At 40.7% G+C, this 25,774-nt stretch overlaps 1 protein-coding gene across 1 annotated transcript in view; it reads right to left on the minus strand.

Moving 5' to 3' along the window:
* Positions 1–17,848, minus strand: part of Cep164 (centrosomal protein 164) — a 352,132-nt gene extending 334,284 nt beyond the window's left edge. The window contains exon 1 of the mRNA XM_068229617.1: positions 17,638–17,848. Within this exon, the coding sequence (XP_068085718.1) occupies positions 17,638–17,710 (73 nt within the window). The 5' untranslated portion in view covers positions 17,711–17,848. The remainder of the gene's footprint in view (positions 1–17,637) is intronic.
* Between the last annotated feature and the right edge of the window lie 7,926 nt (positions 17,849–25,774).

A 25,774-nucleotide genomic window follows, 5' to 3' on the forward strand; every position in this document is an offset into this window, starting at 1 on the left:
GTTCTGTTAAAAGAAAATGTGGAGACATCAAAACACGCTTTCCTGTTGAGTGGTTGTTTGACTAAGTTATATGACGATTAGACTAGTCTCTCTATGTGCAAATATCGTAAACATATCCAGTCTAGAAGCGGCAACAAGAAATATCAACAAGAAGTATCATTCATCACTGATATGCATTTAGGGCAGTCGCCCAGGTAGCAGATTCCCTATCTGTTGTTCACCAAGTCTTCAATTTGGAAATTTATTGAACATCTCCCTTGGTAAATTATTTCAAGCCCTAACTCCCCTTCCTATAAACGAATATTTGCTCCAATTTTCCTCTTGAATTCCAACATTAACTTCATATTGTGGTCTTTCCTACTTTCAAAACCACCACTCAAACTTACTCGTCTACTAACTCATTCCACGCCATCTCCCCACTGACTGTTCGGAACATACCATTTAGTCGAGAAGCCCAAACTTTGCAACATTTTCGTAACGCTACTCTTTTGTCGGAAAACACCCAGAACAAATCGATCTGCTATTCTTTGGATTTTTCCAGTTCTCGAATGAAGTAATATTGGTGAGAATTCCATACAATTGAACCATCCTCTAGTTGGTGTCTTACCAGAGACATATGCCCTCTCCTTTACATCCTTACTACAATCCGCAAATACCCTGATAACCACGTGCAGAGATCTGTACCCTTTATTTACTATCCCCTTTATGTGATTACCCCAATTAAGATCTTTCACCCCATCAACGTAGTAATTAAAACCGAGAGGACTTTTCCTATTAGCGATATTCACAACGAGTTTCTCGGTCCCCTGAAAAAATGAAACATTTGTTGTCCATAACAGGAGCAAAGTGTACTGCGAAATTGTCGGGAAAGTAAAGGCAAGGGAATGCCCTTCGGAAACGACGATGACGAATAATGTGTTGACAAGATGGACCAAGAATTGTGAGGAATAAATTTAATGGCGACCAAAGTATTTAGAGTACCCACTATCTTCTGAATTTAAATTTTATTCCACGTAACGGAAGAGTTCCAGAAAATGCCACGAAAACAAGTCTCGGGTCCCAAACCTCCCGCCCATCGGCTTGTATAGGCTACACATGCAGCAACAGTTACAGGATGTTTGCTCTGCTCTGTATATCGTCAGTCGCGTCAACGTCCATTCGTTCCAAGATGCAGAGAAGGCAATCCTTTGCTTCAGCAGAGGTTCAGTACCGATACCATTGTGCAATCTGAAGACTCTTCCACCGAAGCCGACGTACAACTCTCACATTAATGGCACGTATTGCTCGACAGTTTCGATGGAAGTTATTCGCAATGGTCCCATTATTTGTCCATATACATTTCCACCATAGCAGCATCTGAAAAGCAAATTTTGCGCTATTTCAGACATACTGCCACTCCAGGCCAACAGATTATCACCCTTCTTACTACTCGGATAAATCGTCGTCCCTTTTACGTAAGACAAGAAGTCATAGGTGCCCAGACTGTCTACGGCACATTATATACATCCATCACGCCATCTCACGATATTTGACGTACTTCAGAGGCAGTCTACCTCAAATATCCGAGGAAGTCATAACAGCGTAGTAAACTGTTCGCTTAAGAACATACGCAAGGCGTTGAATAACCTAAAACGAACAGGGAATAATAATAATAATAATAATAATAATTTAAACATGACTATTATATTCGACTCTAGAAGCTTCGTCAGAGGTAGAATAATACATCCGTCCAAACGGAAACTGAGATACTAACCGCTCAGGCCTCCTGCACAGCCAGCAAGACCACACACACAAAACCACACCGTACATTACCCCAAAGTTCATGCCGAACAAACATTACCCATCCAACGATTCAACTGCCTAAAACTGAACCACTCAACGCTTATTGTAAGTCTACCATCAGATGCAGTGAAACCACCGCCACACTGAATGCACAGTACTTCGGGACCAGGCAAAAGTGCGCTGTCATGGGAACTATGCAGCCTCTTTCCCTGGTTGTCCCTATTAAAAAAAAAACTATAATAGCCCAATATAAACAGCAGTTCTCAAAACCAACATATCACCCCTCACCATCAACCAGTCCTGGCAGTTACCAAGCCAGTCACCCACCCCATCGAACCTACAACGACCATGACCAAACCCTACTGCAAGCAATCTTACTATCATTATTCATTACTAACCAAGTTCACCACTTCCACCACAAACCAAGTCAACACAAGCCCTATCCGAACACCCCCCTCCCTCCACAGACAATCCTAAAACCAGTCACACCCCAACGCCAGTATCGCTTGGTGGACTGAATAGCTGAGACACTGCCAGCCAAGAAAAATCCCGCCACAAGACAAGATAACCTTACAGCACCACCCCCCTCCCCCACAACTCCTTCATCCTAAATACCGCATGCTCCATCAAACCCAGACCATGAACCTCCGATACCATGGTCCTACACTCAAACCTCGTCAAAAACGGCCAATATTACCAAAGTAAACCAGCCAGAACCTACTGAACATACCTAAATCAGGTCAATCAATCTCAATCAATGCCAATCTCACCCCCACCACAATACCAAAAGTCAACACTCTACGAGCCCCATGTCAAAATGAAATTAAGGACCAAATAAGCCGGCAATTCCAATCACACTTACCCCGAAGAGCGGCAGCTGTCGCTACGAGAGGCTCAGGCTCTTGGTTTGCTCACTGTTGCCCCCATGGTCACTGAAGCAGCTGCACCAGCATCGTCGCCCTTCGCCAGTATTATTACAGCTTTGCACTCTTATCTTCACTGTCACAGTATAGTCAAACCGGCACGTATTAACTAGCCAAAAAATCTGTGACAATTTGCTCCTTCCTTCTGGTCGTATTTCTACTCAGAGACAGAAATTTTCAGACGATTTACTTTTTGTATCAGGTAATGTATAGCCTCTCACAATAAATTTTGAAAGTTAAGCGATTCGTTTACGAATGAGAGTAGATGGAATGACACAAGCTGACAGTGTTACTTGCATCTTGAGACCTCGCAGCACGCATTCTCAACCATGCGCACTTTAAAATCGGCTCACTGTTCAAGAAGTAACGAAGTCATCGCTCGGGAACCGATACACTTCTATTACTGACCAGCATCAGCTAAGTGAATTTCTGAGAAGCAATTTACAGTCTCTCAGTCAGTGAACTCATTAAAACAGTCTGCCCTTTCTGACACAGTTTATTCATTCAGTCTCCAGACTGTGATACTGTATATACTGTTTGACAGGAATGGCAGTGACTCATGCTAGCATTCTTTCTTTTTCCTAATTTAGTCTCCCTTACACAGAAGAAACACGCCAATGTGGAACTCTCCACGCCCGTCATTGAAGGAGTCCTTCTACAACATTAAAGTTTTTGCATTTCAATGAAAGCTTTCCACTGGAAAAACAGCAGGGGAGGGTGAACAAAGGATAGGGACCAAGCTCTTAAGTACATTAAACTCCAGTAATGGTAAAGACGAGGAGAGAGGGGAAGAAAAGTAAAGAAATAACACTAAAGGAATAAAAATTAATTAAAACGAGTTTAACGTAGGAGAGGTCTGACACGCTATCCAATATAGCAAAACCCCAGTAAAACGCTCTTCAATGGATCACATGCTCACCATGTACGGTAAACCTACCTAACTTCGTGATATTAAGGATTATAAGTAATATATCAGAACAAATACTCGATCTAGGAATTTTATATTTTACATGCTGAGTACCTATACATTATTCTACAAACACATGCAAAGAACGTTCAAAATATGCAAAACATTTGGAGTTATAACATGTAATGAGCGAAGTGGGCATGCTACCTAATCTCGTGATAGCATACCTAATTCCGTAACACAGTATACCTAACTTCGTGATCATGTACTTAACTCCGTGATAACTTCTCTGAGCATCGTTACAGTTCACTTCACGCACTTTTCACTCATTTTCAGTATCGGTATCGTTGTCACTGACATATTCACAAATACTACACACAAATACAATAGCATCAGATGAATCAATGGAATGACAACTTTCATGGAACCATGGCAAACAGAAGCAACATTGAATCCAAGGGACTTGGATTCTTCCCATTACTGTAGCTGTCGTTACAGGTGGCGGAGTTGTCATTATTTTTCTTGTTTGACTTCTGTTTTTCCGTAGATACCGGTTTCACTGTAGTGATATGTGTAGTGGATTTTCCGGCTTGATCAGAAACAGGTGTAGTTCGATGTGTGTTGGCAGCTCTGACCTCATCAGGAACGCGTGGCTGGTATGCGGTGGAATAGTCACAACGATAATTTCATTCTTGGATGCAATTTCCAATACCTCTGGTGTCACGTGACTAACATGGGAATTCATTATCAGTATCACAGGTCTTTCTGCACCAAGGCCTCGAACAAATTCCTTGAACCACTTTAAGAAAAGTTCACTGTTAATCCATCCACTCTGTGACAGGGCTACTGATGCGTTAGGAAGGCACCATTCGTCAATGAATCTGACATTCTCATGATTAGAAGTGGACCGAATTTACCTGCAGCATTTTCACCCTGCACAATTTTTCTCTTCACTGAATGGGAACTTTGTCATTGTTTGCATACTGTTGTTTGGCCAGCGCATACGCAACATGTCTTATTCGGTTGACTTTCAGACCGATCCCTATTTCCTGCATTCTTACTATGAAATTAACTGAATCTCCAATTAACTCGTAAGGGCAAACGGTCAACCCATCTTTTCAAGTCATATTGTCCTTTAGAGTACTTCACGGAACGGTGAAATGTTTAGCAGCCTTGTATATAGACCACTTTTCCTCCAAAACCTTCTGAAGCGCCCCGAAGGTCAAATGATGAATAGGCTTGTCTTCTTTTGTTCACAAGACCCGCTTTTTGAGCTTGTTGCTGTTTTCCTTCTTCACACATTTGCTTAATCTCAGGGATTCTCTCACTGCCCACGTCGTAAAGACGTTTGAACGATTTAAACAATAGACCTAGTATATTATGCATACCCAATACAATAAGATCAACTGGCCTCAAGTCCGAATCATACCTATATTGTACAGAAAGTTTTATAGAAATTATTTCTCAAGCTCTACTTGTAACTTTTAAAATGTTTTTCTAATTTTTAACTTCACTAGTTGTTTTTTAGAATTATCGTTAAAAGTTATAGATCCAATTTCACAATCGTTTTTTAAATTTTTAATAATGTTATTGGCTTTACGTCCCACTAACTACTTTTACGCTTTACGGAGACGCTGAAGTGCCCAAGAGTTCTTTTACGTGCCAGTACATCTACCAACACGAGGCTGGCGTATTTGAGCACCTTGTGTGGATGGAAACACGCTACTTGTTGGTCTGTTCCTGTAGCAAAACGTTATTAAGGTAAGTTGGTCAAGTAATTATTCAGAAAAGTATATGCACTTATATTCTCTACGGAACACACTTAACTTATATATCAGTAGTCAGAGTTGGATTTAAGTGCGTTATTAATGAAATAATTGCTTAGGAAAATGACTACGACTCTTACGTTTTGTGTCCATTTCAGACATAATGACCACATGGAGTGACCGGGATTTAGAACCACGGAACCCAGCGGTGAGAGGCCGGCGCGTTGCCGCCTGAGCCACGGAACCTAATGAAATTAATACAATTAAATATATTACTGAACACATGGCGTTTTTATACAGGAAAGAACTTATTTTGTTTCTTCGCCATAACCTAATGCACTGAACAGAACGAGACATTAGGCACAATGAAAATATTAAAAGTTTAAAACTGTTGTGATGCGCGCCCCTTCATTGGTTGTAACTGCAGGCCGCTGCAAGGCTGTACCTTCCGTCAGAGCGCATCCACTGCTCCCTTACCTTACAACCTTACCTGTCTGTGAGCTGGAGCGCTGCTCATTGAGCCGAATTGTGCTCGCCTTTGATTTAACCTATGGAACATGCACGTGCTATCTCTCAGTAGAGATTGATAGCAGCACAAACCATAAGTGCATAGCTATCTGCTGGGAGAAATCGAAACAAAATCTGAACAACGACGTTGATGATTATGTTTGTTGTTTAAAGGGGCCTAACAGCCAGATCATCGGTCCATAATGGTACGAGGTGAACGCAACGAATATTAAAACTTCAAAATGTATCCACTGACTAGAATCTAAAACGATGATGAAAAAATGATCGTGAAATAAAACAATCAGTGGATCCAATTCACAATGCCTTCATTACTGGGAAAATCCAGGTCACCGGCCCCTCATAATGGTACTAATCACTGGAAAAGCAGAACCATGGTGTTCCTCCTAAAGTGGCACTAATCACAGGTAACGTAGACTCATGGTGTTTCTCGCATGGTGGTATTGAAAATGAAATGGCGTATGGCTTTTAGTGCCGGGAGTGTCCGAGGACATGCTCGGCTTGCCAGGTGCCGGTCTTTTGATTTGACCCCGTAGGCGACACGCAGTATGCACACCACGCACTCACCCAACCCCCGTACCGGCGAAATTAACCAATGATGGTTAAAATTCCCGACCCTGCCAGGAATCGAACCCGGGACCCCTCTGACCAAAGGACAGCACGCTAACCATTTAGTCATGGAGCCGGACTTGGTGGTACTGATCACAGGTAATGTAATGTCACACACAATGGCACCACTCACAAGTAACACAAACCTTATGGTGTTTCGCACATAAGGGTACTACTCACAAGCAACGTACACCCGTTTAGTGGAAGTAATCACAGGCCACCTTGCGAGGGAAACCATGGGTCTACGTTATATAGGAGCAGTACCATTATGCGAGAAACACTACGGGTCTGGGAATTGTTCGTGATAATGGTCATCGTGTGTATTCCACCGGTCGGCCCCACAGTACCACTTTATGAGAAACACCATGGGTCTGCGTTGCCTGAGAGTATTAGTACCATTATGTGAGGAACACCATGAGTTTGTGTTGCCTGTGGATGAAGTTGTGGAAGAGAGGCTTTAACATCCTGATGTGTCGGGGGGCCTACGATTTACGTGAGCGGCCCTGCACCGAGTATGAGTGATTCTGAGTAATGACATTCACAGCAGGACTAGTAAGCCTCAATGTTATGAAATGTGTTACTCAGAGGGTCAGTTGTGCTGCACCAGTACTTTCTTGCCCAGAGAGAAAAACAATGGCAAAGTGCCTCACTCCTCAACATACCTTATACAACTCATTACAGCACTGTCATCAGTTTTTGCAGTTTCCCTCTAACTGCATAACATCTGGTGCTGTTAACCTACGTTCATTACTTAATCTGGTGCTGTTATTTGATGATACAACCAGCTTCCAAGTTGTTGACATAAATTGTAAATTCGTAAATGCACCAGCATATAATATTTGTATGCATTTTGCATCATGATTTTTAATTTTGATAGTAATTTCAGGAGTCTGAGAATATCTATGTGAGTGGATGAAACATGTTTTTCCATAAATTATATAAATTATATATATATATATATATATATATATAGGGTGAAGCGTAATTCGCGCACTCGGGCGTCGCAGCGCGACTCCTCACATGCCAGCAATAACAAAATGTCTCTTACAAAATTTCGTCTTGCGAGTATATCCGGTAGAAAACGGACGTTAAAGAGTAGCAATCTGGCAACACTGTAACCATATGTAGGGTAACTACCGCTGTCAGCATGTTCACGTCGTGCTGTACAGTTGGTGCAGTGGTATAGAGTTTTTGGTTGGCAAGTAGGTGGTCGATGGTTCGATCCTGGGTTGAGGCGCATTTTTTATTTGCTAATTTCCATCTGACATTCATCATCATCATCATCTGTTTACCCTCCAGGTTCGGCTTTTCCCTCGGACTCAGCGAGGGATCCCACCTCTACCGCCTCAAGGGCAGTGTCCTGGAGCTTCAGACTCTTGGTCGGGGGATACAACTGGGGAGTATGACCAGTACCTCGCCCAGGCGGCCTCACCTGCTATGGTGAACAGGGGCCTTGTAGGGGGATGGGAAGATTGGAAGGGATGGGCAAGGATGAGGGAAGGAAGCGGCCGTGGCCTTAAGTTAGGTATCATCCCGGCATTCGCCTGGAGGTGAAGTGGGAAACCACGGAAAACCACTTCGAGGATGGCTGAGGTGGGAATCGAACCCACCTCTACTCAGTTGACCTCCCGAGGCTGAGTGGAGCCCGTTCCAGCCCTCGTACCACTTTTCAAATTTCGTGGCAGAGCCGGGAATCGAACCCGGACCTCCGGGGGGGTGGCAGCTAATCACGCTAACCACTACACCACAGAGGCGGCTTTCCATCTGACATTACCTACTGTAAAACAGTAAGACACAGTTTCTGAGGTCACATGTATCCTACATTTACAACATAATAATAATAATAATAATAATAATAATAATAATAATTGTACCGGGCGGTACACCTCCACACCGCTAATTCAAAAGGTGCGCCAGTTGAAACTCCTCTGCTGGAGGAAGTCTGAACTTGATTGACGGTATTAATTTTCTACTTTCTCAGAAGATGTCACTACCTGCAAATTTTGGAGTTTTAGAACTGTGTCATTTTTTATGTGTTTTTGTTTTGCTTGAAGTAAGAAGTGTGAACTTTCTCTTCTAGAGGATACTACTGAAGAACTACAATAGTGCACCCTAGTGCGAAGAAAAAGAACTGTTCTTTGGAGAAAATTTTATTTCAAAAGTTTGTTCTTTGTTAAATTTCTTTTAGTCATTGGTTAAGTTGGCAATATTGCCCCTTTCTTTCCCCTTGTTTTAAATCTAGCCAATCCCGAATTTCTGAAATTAATTTTCCACCAATAATGTGTTTCTTCTTCATCTTGTGTAGGGGTTTCTCTTTTTTCTCCAATAAAGTGATTGTGGGCGGGTGTTTTCATTCCCCTTACGCCTAGAACCTTCCGCGAGAGTATATAAACTGCTGATTTTAGGGTCTCTGGGCCACTTCTGTTCCATCTTTCAGTGTGTAAAGTACATAGCAGGGGGCGGGTAGCGCCTCTTTCTTCGGCGGCGGTCAACAACAAGGTAATGGCCGATTAATTACTTATTTTCTTGCTTGCTCAGCAGTTTAACTCTCGGGGCGGGTCCGAAGCTTTTTCCATTATGTAACCCTCCTTAAAATGTAAAGAAACTTGTATCTATTTCATCTTTTGAACTGCATATCGGGATAGAGAGTGCTTAACCCTCTCGAGCTCCCAATCATAATGTTTTGAGGTGAACTTATTTTTCTCAACCTATTCTTCGTTAATATAATGTAAATTGTTCTTTTCTGAAGTCACCTCTGTAGTATGGGATTAGCCCTTGTATTAATGGCCTAGTGCCAAGTAGGTTTTAAAAACAAAGTGTATTAGGAGTGCAGATCGCCTCCTCTCAAATTGTTATTTTGGAGGTCATGTAATCAACCTTCTTTTCATTTAATAGACCTCAGTTGGTTGGGTATTTTACCCCTGTGTCTATGTCCAGTAAGGACAACTTGAAGGTGGAGTTTGGTGTGGCCTGGGAGAGGCTTAGAGTTGAGAGCGAGTGGCTCTTTTTGAAAATTGAGTGTTGTATGCCTCATGGAGGCTTTTCAGTGTAATTTGGAGCAAGGGCTCCTAGGCATGAATGGGGTTTTCTGCCCCTCTGTTGAAACTTGTGTTTGGGGTAAAACTGAGCTGATTGACCAAGCATTGTGAAGTCAGGGCGCGAAGCCCAAATCCTGTAAATATTGTAACTACCCTTTTGACTTGCTACTTTGTACCTGCCATGCTTGTTATCTCCTTATTTTGAAAAGAAAATACAACCTTGTTAAATTTTAAATTAATTTTACTTTCGTAGCTGGAGACCTATTCACACCCGCACCTTCTTTCACCTCTACCTACCACGGAAAGCTCCGTAACAATAATAATAATAATAATAATAATAATAATAATAATAATAATAATAATAATAATGCATTGAGATACGTACTAAACAGCATGTGGTTACTAGACGCAGTGTTGAAAGGCAGAATTATTGGGACCATGGTGATAACACATACAAATTGTAACCGAGTTTGGACATTATTCGCAGAGCACGTTCCTAGGCCTACTGGTAACGTAAGGCCCTAACGAAATGTAATGGATCTGAACGAGGCAAGAATAATAGTTGGTACTAATCTATGGGACCAATGGAGGAGGGTACAAAAGAAAACAGGTTTCACATCTAGTAGATGAAGTGGTGCGAATAAATTCACGCCCACGACGTGGAAAGGGCGCCTTTCAAAGCTGACCAATGAAAACGATTGTTCGTCCATTTCTAGGATCGTAGTATGTAAGTGCAAATGGTTTCTAGAGGACCCTCTGCAATCGCTGTTGACGATTAAGATGCCAGATACCATACCACCTGGACTACATTTACGAAATAAAAAACATACGCCTCAACCCAGGATCGACCACTCGACCTCCTGCATGCTAACCCAAAACTCTACCCATTGCACCAACTGTACAATACGACTAACTTCTGCTGACAGAGGTAGTTACCCTACATGTGGTTACAGTGTTGCCAGATTGCTACTCTTCAACGTCGATTTTCTGCCGGATATACTCGCAAGATGAAATTTTGTAAGAGACATTTTTTTATTGCTGGCATGTGAGGAGTCGCGCTGCGACGCCCGAGTGCGCGAATTACGCTTCACCCTGTATATATATACTTAATCTGGTCAAAGACAAAATTCCAAATGGTGTAGAAATTTTGTATCGGACAGACGGAGGAATATTCAATCTTAGCAGACTGCGAGCAAAGACTAAGGTATCTTCTATTTCTATTCTTGAACTCCAGTATGCAGACGATAATGTCATATTGCAAACTCAGAAGATGAGCATACCCAGCATGCATTTAACGAGGCATATAGGAGCATTGGTCTAGACGTAAACAACAGTAAAACACAAATTTTACATCACCCTGCACCAACCTTTAACGCTGCTACTCCTGCTATCACGATTAATGGAACTAGCTTTAAAAATATTTAACACTTTTCCTATCTGGGCGGTCACCTTTCAACAAATGCGAACATTGATGCTGAAATCCAATATCATCTCAAATATTCCAGCGTAGCCTATGGTCGTATGCGAATTAGGGTGTTTAATACCCAAAACATCAGTACTCAAACTATGCTGTATGTATACCAAGCCGTTACTGTTCTAACTCTACTCTCTGGTTAGGAAACTTGGGTTACATACAGAAAACACTTACTATATCTGGAAAATTACCATCAATGATGCATTAGGAGAATCCTAGGAATGAAATGGCAAGACAGACACACTAACATAAGTGTTTTGGAGCAAGCGAATACAACCAGTGTTGAGGTTCTCATAATAAAACACCAGTTTCGATGGACAGATCATGTAATTAGCACGCCTGAGTCATGTCTCCCAAAACAAAACATGTACTGCCAGTTGAAAGTTGGACACAGGGTGGGCAACAAAAATGCTATAAAGATGTTCTGAAGGTGAATCTAAAGAAATGTCTAACTGACCCTGAAAACTGGGAGGTTGTGTCATCCACTCGTCCAGAATGGTGTTGCCTTGTCCACCCAGGACATCTATCCTTTGAACTAGAGCGGAGGAAATTTCTGGCCGACAAATGCAATGGTAGGAAAGAGTGTATGAATATCGGAAGTACCAACCCTCAAGGACAGGTGATACTCAAGATACTGTGTGTCAAAATTTTGAAAGAGTCTGTGGTTCCAGAACTGGATTATCCAGCCATCAAAGAACTCATGTGATTTGAACTTTACCTTTGGAAGACAATCATACTTGTTAATGAGTGATAGCCTAATAAATAATAAATATCTGGTTATTCAAATGAGCCATTTTATAGTTAAGGGTATCTGGTACCCTGTTAAATATAATATACATATCTAGTTATTTAAATATATCTTGTATAAATGTATTTATTGACAATAGCTATAACATTTGTTTTGGTACAGATTTCATTTTATTGGCTACCACATACTGCACTGGATAAGTCCTCCACCAGATGTTACCAGGATTCAAAGCTGATACGACCAGGCTGGGTGCATGGATGGAAAACTGCAACAGCACACTGTCGATGGACACATTTTTACAATACTCTAGTTCATTTTTTGTTAACTCTCATCTCTGTCAATTGGCTGAGTATGCTCATTTATATAGAGTGTATATTTATAACAATTTATAAAAATATATTCTGTTTGTAAGCAGTGACATGCAAGATATATCTGACGTGTATACAGTTTTATCATTTGAGTATATTCATTTTAGTTTATATGGAGAGTACGGTACCTACATTTGCATTTACTGATATAAAGACTAAAGGCTGGGTATTGCATTTGATGTTGGCCAAATATATGATTCAATGAATACAGACATGAATTAATGAGGCTCTTCCAGTCACCGAGGAAACTTAAAAGTTGGTATCACAGAACCTGACATTCCCAAGATCCCATCTTTTTCTTGTACCATATCCTCATTGGATGTTGGCTGTCATCAGGGCGATCTGGTTCTTGTTCTCAGCAACTCTGAAAAGAGTGGGGTACAGAGCCCATACCATTCTCAAAGATTCTGTAGCAAAGATATTCTCCTTCTTTCAATTTTACCTTGTACAATAAGCTGAAGGAGTCTATATCATTTGGAATGATATATCCAAAGTACTCAAGTTTCCTCTTTTTGATGTTGTGCATGACCTCTAGCTCTTTGTTCAGGCATTGGAGTACCTCAGTGTTATGTATTCTGTCAATCCCTGATATTCTAAGCAGGCATTAGTAGCACTACATCTCAAAAGATCTGTTTTGGGTAGCGTTCTCTGTTAGGGTCCAAGTCTCGGCACCATAAAATAAGACAGAATATACGTAACACCAAAGTAAATGGAGATTGATTTTAAACTCCCCGTTATAGAGAAGTCCTTGCCTGTTCAATCCGGGTGGTTTAAAATTGGAGATGAAGTACGGTACGCAAACAAAGATTTCTTCACTCAGAAGAAAAACTTTTTTTCAAAGGTATAGGGTGCGCATGAAGGAGATGGTCATGGACAAGGATCATGGTTCAAGAAGGTGAAATAACAGGTCGAAAGAGCCAAAAGAGCACTTGACTTTCAGCTAACTGGGGTAAGGAAAAGAGGAAGGCCTAACAACAGCTGGACCAAACAGATAAGGTGACAGCAGCAACTCCACAACCAGGACTCATCAATACTGTAAAGTACTGTATGTCAATGACGAAGAAGAAGAAGAAGAAGAAGAAGAAGGAGGATACACTAAAACCGTGTGCTTAGGAACAAAACATGTATTGGCACTAAACGTAATACAAATGCTAAATAAATCTATAAGAAAGAAATACTGTAAAAATGCTTTTCACTGAATGGATTTTGTTTCCTTAATTTGAAGACAGCAGTGGACCTGGTTCATCTGTTTAATATGTACAGTACTATGGTCCGTTACGTTGGTAATATGGATTTAAATTTAACTTTCTTCTTAAAACTTGCCACGATTTACACATGCAACAAAGCGCTTGGGAACCACTAGTGTTTTAATATTAAACAAAATGAAAGCATCTGAAAGGGAGGAAATGAAATAAATAAAACTTCATGTGCTGAGAGGGTATGTAATGTAATTTCAGTGATTAAAAAATTGAGTCAAATTTACAAAGAATCTGGCAGTACGAGCCTAATTATTCGTATGACATTGCACTCCATCTGGCCTTGACGCATGCACTGATTCGGTTGGTCATAAAGCCATCGTATCCTCTCCTGAGGCAAGCTGGCCCACAACTGTTGTAACTAGTCCTTGATATCCTGGATACTGGCAATGGGAAGGAGCTGACATTCAAGTTGGTCCCACACATGTTCTATCGGGGACAGATCTGGAGATCTTGCTAGCCACAGGAGTACCTCACCATCACGCAGACAGTTCATAGATACATGTGCTGTGTGTGGACGAGCATTGTCCTGCTGAAAAATGGCACCACGATGCTGCCGCATGAGAGGTAACACATGAGGATGCAGGATATCCGCAACATACCACTGTGATGTCAGAATCCGCTCTTTCACCACCAGCCATGACCTGAAGTCATACCTGATGGCTCCCCACACCATGATGCCAGGAGTAACACTGATGTGCCTCTCCAAAACACTGGAAGAATGGGACCTCTCCCCAGGTGGCCGCTATACTCGAACCGCAATTCCTTTTTTTTTGCAACTTGCTTTACATTGCACTGACACAGATAGGTCTTATGGCGATGATGGGATAGGGAGGGCCTAGGAGTGGGAAGGAGGCAGCCGTGGCCTTAAGGTACAGCCCAGCATTTGCCTGGTGTGAAAAGGGGAAACCACGGAAAACCATCTTCAGGGCCACCAACAGTGGGGTTCGAACCCACTATTTCCCGAATACTGGACACTGGCCGCACTTAAGCGGCTGCAACTATCGAGCTCAGAAGAAGAACTGCAATTCATCGCTGAAAACAACGCACAGCCATTCATCAGCACTCTGTACTTCCTGTCATGGCACCATTCTAAACACAGCCGTTTGTGTTGTGGTGTGAACGTCAGCCTACGCATGGGACAGTACTTCCCTAGTCCGGCTGCGGCTAGTCTCCAACCAATGGTGGGTGTTGCCACAGAATGTTTCACGAAGACCATTACTTTTTCTCGGATGGCAGGCACAGATGTGAATTTGTTATGATGTGCGTGGTGCACAATATGGCAATCCTTCCTCGTGGTGGTCAGATATGGTCAACCGCAACCTTGACAAGTATGCCTGCCCTCACATTTAACATCGGGCCACTGTCATATCCGAATGCCCCACAAATCTAGATACTGCACGATTCGACCAGCCAGCCAAATGGAGATCCACAATTAGGCCCCTTTCAAAATCTGTCAGGTGCAGATAACTCTGCCTCACACGAGTAAGCAGCATCTCTATGTCCTTCACGGTGATCACGCAACATCTGATGTTGTTCACCTCTTATATACCCTACCAGGCCTGGTAACAACACTAATGCACTCTTGTAGCCGCTCTACCTGTCGCAGAGAATTGCAACTCTATAATCATTTACGTACCTGCCAATGGTGTGCACGTGTATGAAGTTACATTGATATCCAACCATTTCTTCTGGATGGTTCAATTTCTTTTGTCAGGCAGTTTAAATAGAGTTTCATCCTTGAAAATTTGGCACTGAAAAGTATAGCTTCTAACCATTTATATATATAGCTGCAAAGCAACAACTTGATGTGTAAGCAATTGTGGACAGAGTAGATACAAACAAGAGAAAGACAGGAGTCCAAAATTATTGGCTGCAGCCTTCATCAGGATAGAACAGAATAAGAATAACCATTGCAATCGGATACTTAAAAAAGCAACACTTCTGGACACTACTACTGATCCACAGAGCTCTGTTTTGCTTTTCTAAATATGATACAGCTAACCACAAAAGAAATCAGTTTTCTTACAGGCCTATGGATCAGGAGCATGAAATATCAGGAAAAAGAAGAAAAACCACTGAGAGATTGTAGGTTTTTAGAAATACTGGGATACACTGGCCAGAGATAATCACAAATGATGAAATAGGGGCATCATTATCCACAAGAGTCAACAAGTTGGAACTGACCATCGACTGACAAAGATCACTTATAACAAACAATGCCCGTCACGCAACCTGAAACTGAAGCACTACATGTCAGTCATAGCCTATAACCAGAAGCTCTGTATGCCATGGAGTGTCTTTCATTCATCCGAAGAGGTCTGATGGAGAAACTGGGAGTCAGACAGAGGAGAATTCTCAAGAAGATCTTAGATCCAGTACAGGAAGATGAAGAATTCCGTAGACAGCACAAGTCCGAGCTCTAGGAACATACAGAGAGGCTCTCTGATTATGCTAGGAAAAGGAGAGTAGCTTTCAATGGCCAAATAGTAAGACTGCCTCCCAAAAGACTGACCAATCGCCTGTTCATCTTCTGGCAGAATACGAAGATTCGTACCACTTGGCTGACAGAAATGTCCTGGGAATATTAGATCATCAAGAGTGACAGTCTGAACGACATACCCTGAAAGACGTCCATGGATTTCAAGAAAATCCCCGGAAGAAAAGTACCCCCTGGACAGATAAAATAAAGGGGTAACACCGGCAGAAAATCTGAGAATACTGGGAAAAGATCAAAGCCCAACAGTTGAACAGTGTGGTCCAAACTAGGCCCATTTGAACCAAAAGAAGAAAGAGGGCCACAAGCATTCTAAGACCAGATCAAAACCCTAATAAAAAGAAGAAAGTGGAATTGGACAGGTCACAATCAGAAAAGTTAATAACACCACCCCAAAACAAGTATTTGATTGTAATTCCCAGGCACACAAGGAACACTTGGAATGAATGTAGCTTAAAGCACAGTACAAAATTGTTGCCTTGGTAATGAACAGCCTACGATGGTAAAATAATATGCGTTCAAAGCTGAGGAATGGCAACATACTGAAGACTTTTACTGACAGAGCTGCTAATGAATAATGTGAATATGAAGGACAGAGGAAGGGACAAAAGTTTGAATTACACAAAAATGAATTGTCTGGATATCCCTTATGACATTTGCAAACCATGCAAAACAACAGCAATTTCAAAAGCACATTCAAGTGAAAAACGAATGGAACATATACTGTATATCAATAAGTGCTTTTCGATGGTGGGTTCCGCAGACATGAACAATTACAAATCTGCCCTTTAGAGTAGAGGAAAACAAGAGATCAGAAAGATACAGCCGCCAGCACAGAGCTGCAACTTATAATCTACATTCTGAATAGGTCTAAATTAACTTTTTATGATTCAGGTCCAACTGCAAACTTTAACTGCACACTTGTGGAACATGTTTCATTACAGACTGATCAAGAAATACCCAGAAATATTTATTTGACTACAGAAACATATGCTGTATTGTATGCATAGCTCAAAAACTAACCGTATGTTCTTTTTATTTTTCAATTTACACTGACTTATGAAAGTTTAATTGTAACCAATGGCCGTATAAAGACATATAAAATCTTACAATTCATGCCTCTGTCTACAGGAAATAGCATGGTATCTACCACATAGCTCCCCGCAACTTATGCCGTGCTGAAGAACAGCTTATAGTTTGTCTCTAGGAAAAAGACGATTTTGAAAAGGTACGGAAAATATTTTAAAATACCACGAAAATTACCAGTTTTTAGTTTTCTAGAATGCAAATTATCATATATCATTCAAGAGTTATGCTGGTTGACAGTTTGTTAGACAGTACAAGTAAGACAATATTACGAAAATTAACTTTAAAAAAAATACTTTAAAGAGGTACACAAATTCAACTCAATGTAAACTCGAAATTTCACCACAAATGATCATAGACGGACCCTGTCAACAACAGACTTTCCAAAATATGCATCAGTGATGAATGATGAACTTCGGTGTTCTCAGGAAAAGGCATGGATGAATGACAGTAGTATAAGCAATTAATATAAATATATTATTGTGAATTTAAATGAAGGGCTGAATTTAGTTCACAAGCCAAATATAAGAAGATAAACAAAAATCGAATATATGGAAGTGACAGATGAAACGTCAACCACAGTATTTAAATAGGGAGGAGATCTAAACAGCATCCATCTAGAATTATGTTTAACAATCAAAATAGCAATGTGTCTTACCTTCTTCAGATGGTAGGCTGTTATCATCGAAGACTTCTTTACAAACGGTAGTACGTGAAGGCGAAACACTCATCTTGTAACTTCATTTCTACCACTATTATCACAATCTCGGAAATTATGAAAGAACGTGCTTTTCATGCGACTCCATACAGAAAGCTAAAGCGTCACTTTATGTTTCAGGAACTAATGTACAGGAACATACTGCACAAAATATCCATTACCAGGACCCCGGTGCTGTACAACAACAAACTAATTTCGAAAAAGCAGCTGTCTTGAGCAGCGGACGTACTGAAGTCGACTTCAAGTAATCGATCTATTGTTTTATAACATTCGAGTGCTCTCTCGATTACCCCGCTCTGCGCAGATGTGTTCCTTTGACACCAGAAAATATGATAGTTATTAACCCTCAACTGGGATTTTTATTTATATAATGAAAATTACGTTAGAACAGATTACAAGTATTTCAAATAATATCACTAACAAAAAAGATTTAACCTACAGCCTATGTTCTGATATAATACTACATCACAAACAAGTGTACACGAGAATTCACAATGAGTAGTAATTCTCATTACTCTCTAGACTACAGAATTACAAAAAACCAAAAGATAAAAACAAAAAACGAAGAGTAATATGTGTACCGGGGAGTGAGTATATCTGGTGTATACAGAATTATACAGGAATTTTCGAAGGATGGGGCTAAGGGCGTAACGTACGTGATACGGGCCCGTCTGAAAAAATTCAAATTGGGGCCCCCTCAAATAAAATGAAAACCTATGAATAACGTACTCTCAATTTAATTACAGCTGGTAAAAATAATGAAATATAGGCTTATTGTCAAGTTATATGAACTAATCTATTATTCGTTATTGTAAGATTGTTATTAAATAATGTTGAATATGTTTCAATCGACTACTTCTGTGGTTTGACGGCTAAGCTCTTAAATATCTATCTATCTATCTATCTATCTATCTATCTATCTATCTATCTATCTATCTATCTATCTATCTATCTATCTATCTATCTATCTATATCTATCTATAAAAGTTTTCATTCCCCAACCTGACGGGGTGGTCTATGCCTAAGTATTTTACAATTTTTTTTTTAATTTCATCTTTTCTTTCCTTTTTTAACGTACATACTTTTACGTATGGAACACCTTAAGGTAGATGATCAGTAGAAGTACACGTTATTTTTAAAGTACCACATCAGCTAAGTAGTCGGAATCAATCTGGTGCAGGCTACATGGCGACTGACTCGAGGTCAGGGGAAAGCATAGGCTGTGGATAGGCGAGATAGGAGTAGCCAATGGGAAAGCTTTATTTGAACGGCCACATGGCCCAATGACGTTCACATCGTCCAATCCTGACGTAGTGACAATCTAATACAGCTGATTATAATCACATGGTTTACAATCGTAAGTTCTAGAAATAAATTTGAAAATTGTAACATAATATATTACACATAAAATCTACAGTTTGAACAAATTATAAACTAGGAATTTTCTTGCCATCCTACGCCTGGAAGATCATGTATGAAAATAGAAAACTGAATTTAAATACGAAAATAATTTTTTCTTAGCACACTGACTCACCAACAAGTATGTATCATAATTCTGAGTGGTTACATTAATGAATAAAGAAATGAATGAACTGCTGAACTGTCAACCATGAATCACTTAGTTGTTCGTACAGTACTTAAGTATAGTTGGTTTCATTTCTCAGTGACTACAGAACTATACTGTGTAATCTTTACCGAAGTCTCAGTTATAACAATTTATTCGATTAAAACACAGAAAAATATAACAAAATTAAATCAAAAAAGTTCACAAAAGTTTGAATAATATCAAACGGCACAACTGTTAAACTTGTTATTAAATTCACGCAAAAATAGCACGTTCGAAACTGTGTCGACTGATTGTTACCAAGGCCCCACAACGCTGACTGCGCAGAAGCGTGTGACTGGGGAAGATATGTCCATGCGCGTACTGCCATGTTGCGGGCACTCCACAGCTCGCCGAGGAGATCGTAGTATGGAATTTGTGCATTAACTTACATTTCGCACACATAAAAACACCTGTCCTGCTAAATTAATGACAGCCTACACAGACTACCATGTACACACGCAATAAATATACATAATATCACGACTGTGGTAAAATTTAAAAAAATATTCGAGCATAAAAACTGAACACATTTTGCATTTACTGAACAATCTACACAAATCCTTTGGATAGCGTATAGGTGGCGCACATGAAACGAAAATTAAAAAATAAGAAAACTTTTAGTATACTGAATAAGAAGACTGAAATATACACTACAAAAATAAATATACATACCTCATATTTGAAATTCAGTCGCCGAAAACAGAAAAAACAGTATATAGGCCTAGCGGTACTTAAACATAATCATGCCGCTCATTTTAATATAAGGGTCATGTTTGTAACTGATATGTTTGAACATTCGGAACAGATACATGTAATTGAAACCTAGACTGTACATTTTACCTTTATTGAAAATACGAAGACATGTTCAAATGACAGCGGTCAACAACTTAAGTACGATTACATATCGCGAGAGCAAAATAGCCCGTCTCTCAGCACACTGGAGAACACATTAGTTAAATATTTACAAACTCCTGTGCCGATAATAATAATCTTCAGTATTAACAAAAAGGCAACCTGCGAAATCAAAATATTTCTATGAACGGTACATAGCTTATCATTCCTCTCTGATAAGTCATTGCAGCAAATTTTAGTCAAGTCTCTGAACAGTTTGTTTAAAAAGCACATAACTGCGAAAATCTTTCTAAAATATCAGATACATTGATAATTTTCTGAATACGAAAGACCGGCTCCGCGGTGTAGGGGTAGCGTGCCTACCCCAGGTTAGGGAATTTTACCTGGATCTTAGGGCTAGTTTGAGGTCCAGTCAGCCTACGTGATTACAATTGTGGAGATATCTGTGGGTGAGATAGCGGCCTCGGTCTAGAAAGCCAAGAATAACGGCCGAGAGAATTCGTCGTGCTGACCACATGACACCTCGCAATCTGCAGGCCTTCAGGCTGAGCAGCTCTCGCTTGGTAGGCCATGGCCTTTCGGTTTGGTTTGGTTTGGTTTGGTTTGGTTTGGTTTGGTTTGGTTTGGTTTGGTTTGGTTTGGTTTGGTTTGGTTTGGTTTGGTTTGGTTTGGTTTATATATGACATAACGTAATGGTATGAGTAGAACTTAAATGATCACTACTGTGTGATTTTGATTTAGGAGAACTTAAGACATAAGTTACGATACCAATAAATCATGTTTCAGATAATTGATAATAGTTTGAAGCAATACCTTACCCTACTATTAAAAGGGTTTCATAAAGCATTATTAGTCATATCTTACGGATTCTAGGCCCAAGTTTATCAAATTTGTAATACCGGTACACAGTCTGAACGAAAAATATGTATGCTTTTTTCAGAACAGCTGTTTAGTTCTAAAAATTATCCCCGAAGAATTGGAAACAGGCAACCTGTTTAGTTTTCGATTATCGTCATTGAAAGTCATTTTATAACAGTTCAATTTCTACTCACATGTGAAAAGAAATACCAGATCCCATCTGATAGCGATCTGTACAAATAAAGGTTGCACACGAATTCACCCTTGTGAATGGGGTACCTCTCCATTCCACACGTAAGACCTAACTTACTTCCCTTTAATATTGCCGGAAAATGTAACTAGCGTATCGTACAAGCTCTCACATTCCTTGAAGATATTTGACAATATAGTATCACTCCGTCACATATAATACTACAACAGATCCACTAACAGACATGATTCAAATCGAAAACATGCAAGGGACTGTAAACATTACCACGTACTAACCATTCATTCGAAGCTGAAGCGCCCGAAACATGGCAATGTGCGAAAGTGTTCAATATTCCTCATAGCATCAGCTCGCTCTGTGAGTCTAGATAAGTAATATTAAAGTCTTTGATTGTTACTACACAAACTTCTAACTGGTTGTTAAAACTGTTGTCGAATAAATGTGTGACAGCAATTAAATGTTCTGCAGAATGATCTCAGGTGCTCTACACAGTAAGATAGTATCATTTTGCAAATAAAAAATGATACTGTGGTATGAATTTCCGTTGCTGTAATTATTTTTAAATAATTTGAAGCGGTGTTGCGACAGACGGCATCTGTTTATAGCTGTGCTGTGTGACACTCAACACAATAAGCTGTTGCTAGATGCAATCAAGTGACAATTCCTCTACGTACAAATTGAAAAAATATAAAAGAACGAACTATTTCCAATAATTCTACAAAATCACCCTTATCATTTCCGTGCGGAGTGACATTAGGGTAGATATATATTATCTATTCGCGAGAGACCGTGGAGCCAATTAAAGGCACTGGTCCGCCTGCACTGCAGGCCCTAAAGTTACGCCCCTAGATGGGGCGTGGGGCGTGAGACTAGTAGACTTGTGGTGGTGATTATTGTTTTGAGACGAAGTACAACCGGGTAACCATCTTCTAACTGGTAGCCTTATCAGGGGCCTGTTGCATAGAAGTTACGAGTAAAAACTACAAATATAACACGACAACTTGAAGTAAGAGTGGTGGTGGTTACTACTGTTTTCAGTGGAAGTACAACTGGGCAACCATGCACCCTGGAAGCCATGCGGTATAAGCGCTGGCTTCTTCAGCCGGTATAATAGAGAGAGAGAGTAGATAGTGAATGCGCTGATGATATCTCTTTCTCTCCCTTCACAATGTACAATTGTCTTAACACTTGCATAACTTAACACATTGAGATAATATACCGCACTTCCGATAGGATAAAAGATCATACTTTAATCAATACGTCAGCGAAAATCACACAATCAGTGCAGTAGAACACTCAGCGTACAGGTGCCGGCTGCAATGGCAAATTTAGGCCTCTGTGTTGCTAACCCGTGCCCAGTGACAGACAAAGCATTTCAATATTGGTTTAACGGAAACGTCTTCTGTGAGGGCTAGGCGATCAAGAGCCTGCGATCACTATTCGGTAAAACAGGGCAATCTTCATTTTGATTGGCTCGTGACGGGACACTTCCCTGTACACTTTAGAAAGCTTGCATGAATAACGGTAGAAGGGCAGGTGGGAGTTATTTGAAGTTCGTATTTCTTGCGGGGCTTCACTTGAAGTTGCCCAGCTCTAGATGAATTTATTTTCCATAAAACAGAAGTTGGCACGTGTGGAAATTTGTAAGGAGGGAAGCCATACTTCCTAGTGTCGACAACTGTTGGTGGCCTCCCCGACAGCTTCAAAATTTGGAGCTCTGCCGAACCTCTTTATGATGGCCTCACCATCTGTGTCCCGCGACTAACCATATTTCTGTCGACTGGTGATGCTCCATAAACTGCACATATACGTTTGTAAACGTTTTCAACCGTTCCCTGCTCTGCGGTGAGAAATTCAATAACAACACGCTGCTTGTAACGTACATCACTTAGACGCCTTTTTGAACCATTGCTGCAAGTACGCTATCTGTCGGAAGAAACGGAAACATTGAGCGCGCACTCTGAAAATTTCATAGTATTCATATTTGAAGTGTCGCATTCGTACCACAATGGATTAAATTTCTAGGGTAGCCCAGAAACTAATGCACCAAATTTTTTCTACAACAATTATTTATTGAACACAATGAAAGTTATACACAAGAATTTTTTCTACACTCCTTATTTTTCTCGTAATCTCCTTTCCGTTCTATGGCCTCCCTCCAGCGAGACACAAGGGCGTCTATGTCCTGTCAGTACCACTCGTTGTTCTGTTCATGAAGCCATTTCTTCACTGTGCAAATCACCTCTTCGTCATTCTCAAAATGTCTCAAACGAATAGCATTTTTCAATGGCCCAACAAGTGAAAATCTGAGGGAGCTAGGTCAGGGTTATGAGGTGGATGGGGTAACACTGTCCAATCCTGTTTCGTGATGTGTTCCAACGTCCTCAAACTTGTGTGAGGGTGTGTGTTATCATGTTGAAGCAAACAATCGCCTGAGTTGCTATGGCGTCTAAGTCGCTGGAAGCGCTTCTTGAGTTTGATTAATGTGTTCACATATGCCTCAGAATTAATGGCGGTGCCTCGCGGCATTACATCAATGAGTATGACACCATCATTGACCCAAAACACAGTGATCATGACAATACTAGCGGAAGCAGTTGCTTTGAATTTTTTTCTTCTGTGAAGAGTCAGGATGGCCCCATTCCATCGATTGCCGTTTTATTTCTGGCTCGAAATGGTAAAACCAGATTCGATCACCTTTCACCATCCGGGAAAATAATGCTTCCCCCTCAGCTTCAAGACACTGCAACAACTCATAAGAAATTTTCTGAGAGTTTTGTGTTTCTCCGTAAGACGGCGCGGAACGCATCATGAACAATTTTTTGCGTACTCAAGAGCACTGATGATTACACTCACACACACTTTGCTGATTGACAGCTCCCGCGCCAAATGCCGAGTCATTCTGCGTCGGTCCTCAAGAATGAGCACATCAGCACGCTACACATTGTCAGATGTGACAGCCGTGGGTGAACTCCCCGACCACTGCAAAACTTGGAGCTCTGCCGAACAGCTTTCACATGGCTTCACCCTCTGTATCCAGTGACTAACCAGACTTATGTCGACTGCTGATGCTCAATAAACTTCACATAAACTTTTGTGAACTTTTCCTACCGTTTCTGCTCCGCAGTGTAAAATTCAATGACGACACGCTCCTTGTACCGTACACCAGTTACAGACGCCATGTTGAACTATTGCTGCATGTACGCTATCTGTCAGAAGAAACGGAAACTTTGCGTGCGCACTCCACCGGCGCACTCCGAAAACTTCAAAGAATTCATATCTAAAGTTTCGTATTCGTACCATTGTTGGGAGCTGAAAAAATAAATTGTGGTGCAATATTTTCTGGGCCACCTTCGTACATTTATGAGTTTTCTTTGTAATACCAATGGTGTGGGTGATAGACTGGAAGAGCCCTTATGTGGGCCAGTGGTAGAGTGTCGACCTCTGGATCACAGACAGCGTGTTCAAACCCGGCAGATTTAGTCGGAGTTTTGAAAAGCGGAAAAAAGTCCATTGGACATAGTGCTGTGAACGAACGGGGAGTAACGAAGCCGGAGATTCACGTGCATTCAATAGGAGACACCGCGTACAATCGCAAATAAAATCGGGGCGGGAAAACAAGCGCTTCCTCCGAAACCTCCGTTTCGTTCACAGCTTTCTTTTACATGTAGTAGAATTGCTGCGTTGTCATTTGGACGTTACGAACATGCTATACAACATTTTAGAATGCAATTGTGATGAATGAATGTAGGGTCGATTAGCAAATTATAACATATGAGATTACAACTCGCAATCGTGTGACAACACATATTTGATGTACCGAGTACTGACTTTGAGAATGAACTATTTCCTTCATTAATCAATGATGGTGGTGGTGATTATTGTTTTAAGAGGAAGTACAACTAGGCAACCATCCTCTATATAACACTAATCAGAGAGAAAAAATGGAAGGGGTCCGACTCTTCGAAAAATGAAGGTATCGGCCAAAGGAAGACAAGGGCCGCGAAGGGCGCGAAAATGAAAGACTCCCTAGCCCTCGCAAACCTAATAGCGTCGGGGTCGGAAAAGAACAAGAGTTGACCAAGGGAGGTCGGAAAGGATAGATGAAAGTGAGGAGCCTGTCACAAGTAAGTGGAAGCAATGCCAGGAATCAGCTAAGGGCCCCGTGGTCGCCAACCCACGCTCCATAGTTCAGAGCCCCTGGGGCATCATTAATCAATTTATAGGGAGATGTCATTAACATAATTTGTTGACAGAAAGCATATAAGTATGACATTTTTACAGTTTGAGGTACATAAAAATTATGCTAAATAATCAAATTCTATTCTGCAGGTGAACCCGGTGTAACAGGCCTACGTATGAGATTAACATGTGAATAATAATAATAATAATAATAATAATAATAATAATAATAATAATAATAATAATAATAATAATAATAATAATAATAATAATAATAATAATAATAATAATAATAAACCGATCGAGTTGGCTGTGTGAGTAGGGGATTTTTCACACCAGGCGAATGCTGGGGCTGTACCTTAATTAAGGCA

Source organism: Anabrus simplex, chromosome 11 (assembly GCF_040414725.1).
Source record: "Anabrus simplex isolate iqAnaSimp1 chromosome 11, ASM4041472v1, whole genome shotgun sequence".
Lineage (NCBI taxonomy): Eukaryota > Metazoa > Arthropoda > Insecta > Orthoptera > Tettigoniidae > Anabrus > Anabrus simplex.